The sequence below is a fragment of the Pleurodeles waltl genome, chromosome 4_2 (genome assembly GCF_031143425.1).
Source record: "Pleurodeles waltl isolate 20211129_DDA chromosome 4_2, aPleWal1.hap1.20221129, whole genome shotgun sequence".
Classification (NCBI taxonomy): Eukaryota; Metazoa; Chordata; class Amphibia; order Caudata; family Salamandridae; genus Pleurodeles; species Pleurodeles waltl.
In genome coordinates this window covers 27,187,055-27,199,962 of record NC_090443.1, presented here as the reverse complement: position 1 = coordinate 27,199,962, position 12,908 = coordinate 27,187,055, and the positions used below count along the sequence as shown (strand labels likewise).

At 45.5% G+C, this 12,908-nt stretch overlaps 1 protein-coding gene and 1 long non-coding RNA gene across 6 annotated transcripts in view; one reads left to right on the top strand and one right to left on the bottom strand.

The window, feature by feature from the left end:
- The window catches only part of LOC138292088 (uncharacterized), a 41,365-nt gene extending 28,877 nt beyond the window's left edge, over positions 1-12,488 (bottom strand). Inside the window, exon 1 of the long non-coding RNA XR_011202582.1 lies at positions 12,286-12,488. This is a non-coding gene — a long non-coding RNA (uncharacterized lncRNA). The remainder of the gene's footprint in view (positions 1-12,285) is intronic.
- PALM3 (paralemmin 3) overlaps positions 1-12,908 on the top strand; it is a 164,598-nt gene that overhangs the window by 8,819 nt on the left and 142,871 nt on the right. The window contains exon 1 of one of the 5 annotated variants that reach the window (XM_069230461.1): positions 12,487-12,609. The exons of the other annotated variants lie outside the window; for them this stretch is intronic. Coding sequence (XP_069086562.1) covers positions 12,579-12,609 — 31 coding nt within the window. The 5' untranslated portion in view covers positions 12,487-12,578. Of the gene's footprint in view, positions 1-12,486; positions 12,610-12,908 lie in introns of those variants that run through there. 5 annotated transcript variants of the gene reach the window in all.

Below are 12,908 nucleotides of genomic sequence, written 5' to 3'. Positions count from 1 at the left end.
TCCAGTCCAATCAACCACACTCCACTCCACTCCAATCCACCACACCCACTACAATCCATCCCACCCAATACAATCCATCCCACCCCAATCCAATCCACCCCACTCCAATCCAATCCACCCCACTCTAATCCAAACTACCCCTATCCAATCCACCCAATCCAATCCACCACACTCAATACAATCCACCCCACATGAATCCACCCACTCAATCCAATCCACCCCACTTGATCCAATCCACCTCACACCAATTCACTCCACTCCACCCCACCCCAATCCTATACAACCCAATCCGATACACTCCACTCTAGTCCACCCCATTGCAGTCCAATTCACACCACACCAATCCATTTCACCTCAATGCAATCCACCCAACCACAATCCAACCCACCCCGCCCTAATACAATCTACCCTTCCAGTTTACTGAACCCCAATCCACCCGCCCAACCCATTTTAATCCATTTGTTCCCACTCCAATCCACCGCACTCTATACCCAATCCACCCCGCCCATCCCAGTTCAGTCCACCCCATTCAACTCCACTCTCACACTCTCTGCCATTGAACTCTACTCCTGACTACTCAACTCTACGACACTCTACTCCTTCTACTCCACTCTACGGCATTCCAACAAATCCACTCTATGACTCTCTACACACTCACTCCACTCTGACACTCCACACCTCTAACTTTTAGCCATGCTGAACAGCAGCCACACTTGTGTACAATATGGCAAAACGCATTGCCAAAGCCATTTGTTCCTGAATAGATGAGATCTATTGGCTTTGCCAATGCTTGTTTAACTTGTGTCACTTGAGTGAGACTCCCAGACTCAATCAATTTTAAAGTTTCACTGCTATGTGCTTAACACCCTTTGCCTACATCGAGTTTATGTGAAGTGCTGCACAGTACAGAAGGTGTACCTGAACTAGGTTTATGTGTGCCTGGAAGGGTGCCATACAGGAAAATGCACTACTGAGAAATGCATGCATGACGTTTGCATGTGGTGGAGCTGCATGTGCCTGAGAGTGGTACAGTACCTGAAGGATGTAGTGCTGTGCAGTACTTACAGGATAAGTGCATGTGCGAAGTATATGTGTACCTATGAGTGGTACAATGCATGAGGTGCACCAGTGTGTGCCGGATAAATGCATGTGCTGGGTATATGTCTGCCTGGGAGTGGTACAATACATGGGGATGGCAGTGCGTGCAGAAAGAGTGCATGTGCTGGGTGTCCGTGTGTCTGTGAGTGGCACTGTACATAAAAAATACAGTGCTCAGCACTGCATGCATGTTAAATGCTGGTGCTGGATGGACGTATGCCTCTGAATGGTACATTACTCTGAGAGTACAGCACAGTGAAGTGTGTGTATGCTTAAACATGCACTGGGTGTATGTGTGCCTGTGAGTGGTACAATATATGGAGCACCCTGGATTCCATTTTGGGAGACCCCGGTGAAACATGGAGGGGAGGTAGAGAGATTCCACCAGACAGATTTGTGGGTTGCTGCATTCCTGTCAGCTGGCCGGGACACACTGGAGAGAGGGAGAAGCTGGACTTCCCTGTACACTTCAAAGAGTGCTCTTTGATTCAGTGAGAGGTCACGAGAAAGGGGCCAGGGCACATCTCAGGAAGGAGATGGGGCTGATAAGAGAATCCTAAAGAGTAGGGCTGGGAGCCCCGCGCTAACCGTGTGATGCACATATCACTGACATCCACATGTGAAATCTAGTCATTCTCATGGCCTGTGTTATGGTTTTATCAGCTTCGGAGACATCTGTGCTGCTTTTCAAGAGGAAGAGGGAGCAGAGGAGAATGCACTTCAAAGAAGCAGAACCCCAATATAAACTTCAAAGACTCAGACCCTAAATCACATGGTGTGTGGAAATGAACTAGACCCCCAAACATTGTCATCTGTCAAGCAGCAAATGGGCTGTATGAGGAGGGGAAGCTCTGTAAGACCTCTGACAGTGACCAGGACAGGGAGTCAAGGCCTGCTAGACTCCCTTCTGGGTGAGGGAACATCACCCAGGGTATCCAAGAGCATCTGCCCTGGAGCACTGGTGCTTGTCTGCTTGCCAAGATCAGTATGCCCTGTGAGAAAGAGGAAAGCATTGAAGTGAGCAAGGTCCATTGGTGAATCTGTTGAGTGGACTCACTGTGTGAGGTGTGAGGAGATAGCTGATGCACCGATCAGGCCGTTGCCCATGCGCAAGACTTAGTCAGCAGCCCCTGTATGCAGGAGAGGGCCACCATGAAGATAGCTGTGATAAAGGCTGCAGTGCATTAAGGGCTGAAGCCTTGCATTGTACCCAGTCATACCCACAGACATTCTTAAACAGAACACAAAAAAATGGTACAGTGAGCAAGCTAGACCACTGCACAAATGTGTTGAAGGGTGTCACCGCAAGAACATTTAGGAAAGAAATGGCAAAAGTGGTGCATTAAATATGTTTATTTTTGAAGCATCATAAAAGTGGTCTTCAAACATGTATGCCACATTTTTCTTCACATTTCGTCCATCCTCATATCTTACTCCTCACCTCTTTCCTCTTCAGCACCTCTTTTGCTCTTCTGAATGCAGTTCTTCGTATCTCTCTCACTTCACCATGCCCAAACACACTACACCCCACTCACCTTTAGGCACTGCATTTTCTTTTACTTTTGCCTTATCAATATGACAGTTGTGTACCTCATCCACACACATTTGTACAGAATCAAAACTGCAACTTGAATATGTGACCAATGGTCCGTCCTCTTTGCAATGAGTCCAAGGATTGAACAACCATTTTTGTGGTTTGATCCCCTGACAGGCACTGTGAGAAACTCAACTGCATTCAGCCTCAACTCTGGAGCTCTCAATCGGGGCCCTATAAACACCTAGAGATGACTGAGTTTGAAGTACGCACCATGCAAAAGTAACATGCTACATGAAAAAAAAAAAATACATAACATTTTGGAAATAGCTAACAATATTAGGTAATGCTGGATAAAGTAAAACATGGGAAATATAAACACAAACAAAATTGCTGACATTGATTATCTTAAGATTTTTTCACATTCATTCCTCAGAAATCGACCTGGGTTTTTGCCCATAAAATTAAGGTCATATAAGGCAAGACTGTGCATGAGCTCAAAGCCTCAACCATCTTTGTTGTCCGTCCTTTATTTCCGCATTGTGGAAGTGAAAGACAGACTACAGTGCTTAATCCATACCATCCAAATTGCACTTTCCGCCCTAAAGCCTGCAGTCTGTACTGTCCTCGTGATGACTAAGTCACACCAGATTGCCCCCTGGGATGCTAGAAAGTGACTGGCCTATTGATTTTTTTTACTGGGGGCCAATCTTGCAACACTGCTGCAAAATCAGCTCTCGCTAACTAAATCAACCTCAGTAACCAAAACAGGCCCCAATTCTGCTAGCCTCCTGGGGAAAAGCCCGATGCCAGGCACGTCCAGGCCAGCAATGACATTACCACAAGAAACACTCTACGCAGTACTTCCGCATCAAAAAGTCCGACACCCCAACCAACACGGTGCTCAGTTCTCAAAAGGCTGTTCTAAATCCCAAGAAACACATATTGAGCTCTTCTTTAAAATCATATTACCCAGCAACTCAAAATTAGGTTGCCCAACAATACTATTTTGTGTAGGATTGTCTAGCATTTGGGTGGTTTGTCCCTCTGTCCGCACTCAGCTGATGTGGGAAGCCAAATGTCCCCTTTTTGCTGCTCACATCTACCTTCCTAAGGCAAAACCTTGAGCCACCAGACATGAGTCCACATCTCACTATTTCAGGTCTTGGTGAGTTGTGAAAGAGGTGCCTGTCTGAGGCTGGGAGGGAGGATTTGCAGCACAAGAGAGGTCCTGCATAAAGCAGCTTCAGGACCAGGTGGTCTTCAGAGATGTAAATAGGGTATGGACAGATCTGCAGTTAATCCTGAATGTGCAAATCACAACCAAGCTGAGGGCCTCTGCTAGGAATAGGCCTTTGGGGTTTATTTCTTCCTTAAAATCATCTGCAAGGGCCTCATATATTGTCAGACGCAAATGCTACTACCACCATAATACATTTTGTTGAGTAGACCACAGGGTAATATATCTAGTTCAGGTCTTTTTTAAACCACAAACTTACCAAGAGCCTTTAGATTGATTCTAAGTACACCCAATCTTGAACAAAAAAGGGTGACAAGAGTTGAGGTCAGAAGGTGATTGTCCAAGAGAACCCAATGTAGTGAATTAAGGAGATGGGAATTAACAAACCACATCTCCTTGTTCCACACACTACAGCTAGCCCACTATACCCAAATAGGGTGGCAGTGATTCTAATGGAAAAGACAAGAGACTACTCTTCCAGGGAAATTTCACTGTTTTATTGGACCTGCCGACATTTATAGCATATTTAGGTAAAGCGAGGATTAGATGTTAAGTCTAATTGTAGTGTCTGTCAAATATAGTGATTTGCCCCCATTATTAGGGGTCCTATCATGTTGCCTTTTATATCACTCTCTATCTGTTTGGGCCTATTTTTAAACCTATTTTAAGCCTCCACCCCCAATATTTTAATATAAAGGAAAGGAGGCAGAAGTAGAATGTGAGGCCTATTCTTTAGGACTTGGTACAGTAGGAAGTCATTGGGCAGTATACTTAAGTAGATACGGTTTTTTACCATCTGCGTTTCAGCTTTTATGACTATTTAATTCCATCTAGATGATGTGGTAAATCATTTTGTAAACTTGCCTCTCCAAAGGTGCAAATAGCAAGCATTCAATGCTTACCCCAGGCAGTGGCAAAGCGTCTGGAATGAAAATACAATATGACACAGCAATCAGACTCCATAGTCATTCGAGTGATATCTTTTTTAATGGCCTGGTTATGGAGTTAAACCAAAAATATGCTCCAAGGCTCATAGTCTTCCTGTTCTCGAACAAAAGTCTTCAGATGTATCCATGTGCGTAAAGTGTTTTTGGAAGAGCAAGGTGTCTACAGGCATGCAAAATGTCCTGTGAAGTGAAACGGGATGTAGGGCAGGCTGCTCCAAAATCACACTCCCAAGTTCCCTGGACACTACACCATAAACATCACAAGATCATATCGCCAACAGTACAATTCCAGAACCAGAATTCCAGAAACCATACGACTCAGCCCAATGAGTAAGACACACAAAGCAGTATGAGTCACGCTATCAAGCAACCCAAGGACCACATCACTGAGCACCCAAACAACCACACTGTAAAACACTCACAACCTCACCCCGGTTGCTAAAGAATCAGAAATTCCAGCACCCAAGAAATAGACAAACAGGCACACCAAAACTGCCACCAACTTCCCAGGAATCATACTACCCAACACCTCAAAATGTACACCACTCGGTACCCCAAGAATCACACTACTATACACACAAAAAACCACAGGTTTCAGAACCACACATTGTTCACCATACAGCACCCCTCGATTTTCACCACCAAGCACTCCAAGAAAAGTGACATACAAAATCCAATTAAGCATACCTCCCTGTGCACCAAGAATTATACTGCACAGCATCCCTTTAATTAGTACTAAGAGTACCCAAGGAATCACATTCCTCTGCAGAGCAGAAACCTTACTGACCATCACTGAAAAAATAACACTATGCTGTACCCCAATAATAACACCACCTAGCACATTCAGAATCATCCATGAATCACAGTACCCACTATATCAAGAACCAAACCCAGAAGAATCGCCCACCCAGTAACCCAAATATCATACCACCAGTGCTCAAAGAATCAACACCCACCACATCAAGGACACAATCTGGCACCCTAAAATGGCCAACTCTCACTACTCCAAGAAGTGCAAAACCTGAACTTCAACAATCACATCACTAGCACCAATGAAACATGTCACTTAATATTCCATTAACCTCACTGCTAAACCACGAGAATGACATTCAACAATTAAAGGATCAACATTCTCAACACCCACAGAATGGCAATCTCAAGCACCTTTGAAACCTCCAGGTCAATACCATAAGAACCACAGTACCACAGTAATCACATTACCTAACACCAAAAGATTGACAACCCCAACTCCTTGTGAATCATGCAGTTCAGCAGCCTCTGAATCGTAACACACTGCACATCAACTAGACTGTCTCATAGCACAACATTTACATGACCCAGGCCTCCAAACTCACTGTGCCTATACTCTAAGATTCACAATGTCCAAAAGCCAGAGTTGCACTCCCAAGCATCCATTAACTGCCCACAGGATCACAAGAATCACACTACCTATGTGTAGGGAGGTAGGTTCTGGTTGCATTACCCCCACCCACACACACACTGTTTGCCTGCTTTTAACATGCAACTTTGACTGAAGTGCACTGGGTTCCTGCTAACCAGGTTCCCAGTGCCAGTGTTCCTTCCCTAAAAAAAGTAACCCCAAGTGATCAGGGCGTTCAGCCCTCAATAAGTCCTAGTGAAGGGTACCCCTGGTACCAATAGCAGGGGTACTGAAGAGGGCCCCTCAGATCTGCAGCACAACTTCTGCCACTCTGAGGGACCCAGCTCCAACCTTACGTAGACTACCATTGCAGGCTGTGTGACAAGGTGCTTCCAAAATTGAAAACACAACATGGTACATAGCCTGTGTGCCACGTCCCCTAAACACTGCATGCAATATATGTAAGTCACCCCTCTAGCAGGACTTACAGCCTAATGCATGGTGCATTATATTACATGTTAAGGCATATCTGCATGAGCAGATATGCCCCTGCTATGTCTTTGTTGATTCTGAGACATAGTAAGTGCACAGGGAAGCCATTTTAAATGCATGTGCTGGACACTTGTCATTACGAGTTCCCCAGCTACATGATGGCTTCTCTGAATCCTGGGATGTTTGGTATTTTATATCTTAGAATAATAAACCCTCACTGACCCCAGTGATGGATTTATTAAAAAATGCAAACAGGGCGCACCTTAGTGGTGCCCCCTAAAAACCTACCAACTACTAATGTGTTGACTGACTGGTCCTGACCAGTTCAGCCACCACAGGTGCAGTTCTGACCCCCAAGGTGAGAGCCAGCGCTCTCAAGGACCTGAGACAAAAGCCTGCATTGGGCAGAGATGTGACCTTTCCCAGGAAGGATGGACATTCCAGGCGGGGAGCATCAAAGGCATTGCCGCCTTTGTAATGTGATCCAGTTCCCTCCAGATGGCAGAGATGACCAACCCCCGTTTACTGACCCCCACTTTTGGTGGCAGCACAGGTGGGAAAACTAGTTGAATTAGGAGGAGTGCCCACTTCATGCCAGTCCATCCCTAAGGAGGACGAGCTGAACTGGATACTACTTTTTAAATTCCTCCATCTTTGTTTGGAAGGAATTAGGCCACTACGGTTAGGTTTATGCTCACTTCCCAGCGGAAGTGGCCATAAGAAGGGTGTAGTCAGCCTAAAGGTGGGCGGCTCCCTGGCTACTGCCTGGTCCTCCCTTTAACACTTCTAAATTTAGTATTTAGGCTGCACCACTAAACGCTAGAACTCAGATTTCTACAACCTAAGAAGACCCGGACAAAAAAGAGCTGCACCCGCAGAAGAGAAAAAGAAGAAGCAGCTACTTGGACCCAGCCCCTCTGGCCTGTTGGCTGACCTCAAAGGATCCTGCACAACAAGCCAAATCATTCAGCCTTCAATAAAGACTCAAGTCTCCTGTGGGCAGCGGACTTGTCTTGCAAGAAGAAACTCCAAAGAAAAGGCTCTGCAGCTGCTGGACCCCGGACACCCGACACCCGACACCAGAAGTGACCACTGCACCCAACGTCCACGACCCAAGATAAAGCTAACCAACAGTGCCAACGCGGGTCTCCAGCTGCCCATAGATCGAGCCCAGTGTAGTCTCACCCATCTTGGACTCTCCTGAGACATCTGCAGCCTCTGCATGCAGTCCCACTCCCCCACAGGCTTGTGGAGAGACAACCACAGCAACCACTGCACCCATAACTTCTGACCTCAGCTGGACCACCCTGGCCACGAGTGCTCCCAGATGTGAAACCCTGATGCCTAAGGACACCCCTGCATCCGTTGCCCCTAAGCACAGGAGAAAAGGACCACAGGTGCACCTACGGCCCCAGGCATCCCAGGTCTACTACCTACCTGCTTGTTGTCCCTGACTGGCTTCCTAGCCAGAGCCTGCAGCCTGTCTTCACGAGGACCAAACTCCCATAGGAAACCATTGGATTGGGCACCTGATGCCTTACTGCACCTCTGCACCCAGCCACCCCACTGGCGCCCGATATGACCTGTTGGTGTGGTTCTGATCAGTGCCCAGTACTTATCTTAACTCCTTGAGATTGGCTTTGTAAGTCGTTAACCCTGTGTTTGCTGAACATTGTTTTTCTCTTTAGCATAACATTAAGTGAACTCTGAAAATTGCACTGTATCTATTTCTGAAACTGAAAAGTCTTTATGCTTAAAAGTCTACTTACCTGATTACGAAGTTTGAAGCAAATATAAAAAGAAGAGTTATTTTTCTAAATTGGTCTTGGATTTATTCTTCAAGTGTGTGTCTCATTTATTGCTTCTGTGAGTACAGCAAATGCTTAGCCCCACCCTCTGATAAGCCTAAATGCTCGCCCGCACTACCACAAGTAGAGCATTAGTCCTATCTACTTTTGCATCTCCAATATCAATGGGGGATCCACTGGACTCTCTGCACAGTGTACTTCATTTTAGTGCACTATATAGAGAGCCAGCGATACTAAGAAATGCACAAAAAGCAACCACATATCAAACTCCCCAGTACCCTAGCCGAAGTATCATATCCTCATTACTCCAAGAATAAGATCCGAGCATGGAGTATCCATCTTTCCATCCGCCCACCTATCTATCTATCTATCTATCTATCTATCTATCTATCTATCTATCTATCTATCTATCTATCTATCTATCTATCTATCTATCTATCTATCTATCTATCTATCTATCTATCTATCTATCAATCTATCTATCTATCTATCTATCTATCTATCAATCTATCTATCTATCTATCTATCTATCTATCTATCTATCTATCTATCTATCTATCAATCTATCCATCCATCCATCCACCCACCCACCCATCTATCCATGTTTAAAGTTCCAGTTCACACACCTAAAAAAGGCTCTTGCTGCTGTAGAACGTGCACACTAGGAACAACCAAATCCAATAGTGAACTATGAAAGACTACTGTCAAAGAGCGAGGTTTTCAACCTTTTTCAGAATTTTTTGTAGATTTTTCTTCATCTCTGAAAGACCAAGGGAGTTTATTCCACATATTTTCTCCTAAGAACCTAAAAGTTCAGGCTCCTGTGGGGCACACTTATACTCAGATACAGCTGGAGTCCGTGAGTGGCTGAGTGTAACATTGGTGAAAGCTTATAGGCAGCTTATAGCAAGACATACAGGTCAACCAATATTAACACATTTTGTGCAGGAGAAAAGCTATTTGAATGCAATCCTCTTCTTGAAGGGCTTTCAATACTGTGTTCTAATCGTATGATGCATATGTTAAAATGCCTTCATACTTAAAAGGGTCCTAGCCACTGCATTTTGGATATATTGTAATCTGCATACTTTTTTAGGAGGGGTGTTGAGTAATGTGCCAGAGTATGCAGGGAAGGGGGAAGGGAAGAACCTTGACGAACACTCCAAAGAACAAATCTAGAGCAGAGGTGAATGATTCAGTCTGCACCAGCTGTACCCTGTTAGACAGGAAGAAGCAGACCAGGCTTGACACAGTGTCTCTAATGCAGACTTCTCTGAGACAGTGCAGAACGATCCGGCGGTGGATAGAGTTGAAGGCTGCTGATATATCTCTAATAGGATCCTGGCCCCAGCACCAACTTCATCACCACCATCCTTAGTTCATCCAGGGCAGAAATAACCCCTGCCTCAGTGCTGAGTCCCGATGAGACCCAGTCTGTCCACAGTCTCCCTTCTACTAACCCGTCTGCATGTATGTACATGGCATTTGTATACTACAACCCTAGCCAAAAAGGTAGCAACACACTGTACATAGTCAAAGGCCAGCTTAAAGTTGGCGAGTAATAGGAGAAGAAGCTGAGTTGTGGACCGTTAAGGCATTGTGATTTAGTGCTCTTTAAAGAGGTGAGTCTTCAAATCTTACCTAAATTAGAGCATCACTGAGGCAGTCCTGATGGATACATGGCCGCTGTTCCAGGTCGGGTGTGCATAGATGGCAAAGGCCTGAGCAGTTGAAGGCCACTGCACTCTGGACAAGTTTGCCGACATAAGGAAGCAGAGAAATTGGCCAGAAGTTGGAAAGCTACAAAGGATTGAGAGAGGTATTCTGAGAAGAGATCTTACATTTTCAATTTGACGCTCAGTAGGACGAAGAAGTGTTTATATTATTCTGACCTATAAAGCTGTCTGCTAAGGATTTAAGATTTAAATCCATTTTCAGGGTGTACATCTTTCAGTGGCCAAGAGGGTTTCCTCACATTTTAGAAATCATTGCTGAGTTTCCAACCGGGTTAATTCTCTTAGCAAAGCAAAGACAGCTCCGGACAGCATGCCAGGAATATGATGTGATTAATATCAAATAATATCACGATTGAGATGTGACCAACTATATCTCCCCTCTGAGTGTAACTTTAACAAAGATAAAAAAAGGGATTTGAATATCTTTTGAGAAGGGATAACCTCGTTTAGCATAGCCCTGGGATGAGGGAGGTCATGTACCATCTTGTAGAAGTCTTCTGATGAGTTAATAGCTGAATAAATGTCAGAAGAGAAATGTTTGCTGATTTCTGATCTGACCAAATGCCTGTAGTTGGCACAGCAGACAACAGAAAAGGCACTCAGTCCTCTTGCCACAAGCCCTACACCCAAGAATCACCATCCTCAGCAACCTAATAATCATACATTAGCACACTAAGAATCACACCAGCAGCACCCCAGAGAGCGCACCCCAGCAACTCAAAGATCAGACCACTGAGACCCACAAGAATTACATTCACCAGCACTGATATAACAGGCATCTAGCACATGAAGAATAACACCTAATGCACAAGGAACCACACCGGGCAGCACTGCAAGAATCACAGCTTCAGCACCCCCAAGAAACACACACTACACCACCTCAAGCATCATACCTCTCAGCACTCCAAGAACCACATAACTAGTACCTCAGGAAGCACATTCCTCAACTTTCAAAAAGCAGATTTCCAACAAACCAAAGAAAACACACTACCCAGGATCCAAAGAAGAACACTTCACAAAGCATCAAAAATCACATCATATAGCATCTCTAGGATCTTGCTAAACTCTCCAAGTTAACAGTGGCAGGCATCACAGAACTAAACCACCCAGATCACCAAGGATCACACGACTGAAAAACACCAAGAACCACACAGGGGACCATTCTAAGAATCCCACCACTAGCACCCCAAGAATTGCAACTCCTAGTTCACCATGATTTAAGCTTCCCAGCACCCTAAGAATCACGCGTTTTAAAGCCAAATAATCGCACAGGCCACCACGCCCAGAATAACACAATCCAGCAGGTCCCAATTAATCACACAACCTAGGACCCAAGTATCACATCCCACGGGACTCAAGAAACACATCATGCAGGACTCGAGAATCACATCATGCAGGAGTCAGAGTGGTGCCACCGAGCACTATGCTTCCCAGCACCTAAAAATCACACCTCAAAGTACCCCAAGAAACACCTTGTCGAAGTCACACCTACTTTCCCAGAAACCAAACTCCCAGTACCCTAAGGACCACACGTCACAGCACTTCGAAACCAACACGACATATGGTCACATGATAAAAGAACAAGTTTTGGAAAAGCCAGTAGGTCTGGCTTGTAGTTTGTATCCTAAAATATTTTTGAAGGGTCTTTTTCAGTGAGAAAATTGAAAAACTGCGCAGTGCCTATAATGCACGTATGAGGTCATGTTTTTACTATGTGATGAACCAGTACACATTTAAGATGCAAGATACTCCTTCATTCATTGCAATATAAGCTCTCCATAGGAGATAGAACGATACACCAAACAGGCGATGGCATGTGGCGAAGGAGAAAACCCTTTGGACGGAGCCAAAGCCACTCTTTATATTTTACAGAAGTGGAAGTAGGTCAGGCAGAAAGCTGCTCCGTCCACCCAGACCTAAAAATGCACGCCTCCCTCTGAAGGTCACCTTGCATAACACTCGCATATGGCCAGAGCTACATCTCTACCCCTCCCAAGTCGTATCCAGGACACTCACATCCTGTAGGAATATTTTCTGACCTCTACTCACCTATTCAGCAGTTAAATGTTCCAAAAACTGGTCACGCATTCAGCTATTTCACCAGCTCAGCATTGACCTTCAGCTGGGCAAAGGGCAATCACAGGGCCCCGAGGCACGGCCAGGGCTGCTGCGGCTCCGGGGGAGGTGCACTGACTGAGTGCCAGGGTGGGAATAACAAAGCGTGCAGCAGACCAGGGTAGACGTCTCCTGAAAAAGCTGCGCGTGGCTCTCTGTCCTGAAATCCCAGGATAGACGTCATTATCAGGAACACGGGCGCAGCTGCCGGGGCCCCTGATCCCAGAATGCCCGAGTGCAGTGCATGTAAGGATGGAGGTACGCTGTTAGGGCCACGTGACGGTTGTCTAGTCTGGAACTTCAGAAGCAGTGCTTAATTTGTGTTTGTTCCTTCTGGTGCGGAGCACCGGCACTTATTTTTCAGGGCAGGCACTTTTTTTTTGTCTCATGCATTTTACTGTGAGCAAATGCCTCATATGGGAAAGACGGCGGAAGAGAAAAACGAAAAAACGTAAGAAAGGGAGGAGGCAGAAAGCTGCAAGAGTGAGCTGAAGGGGCAGGGAGTGACTGTGAATGGATTAAAGAGGCCCGAGATGGCTTCAGGATTACGCCGCCTC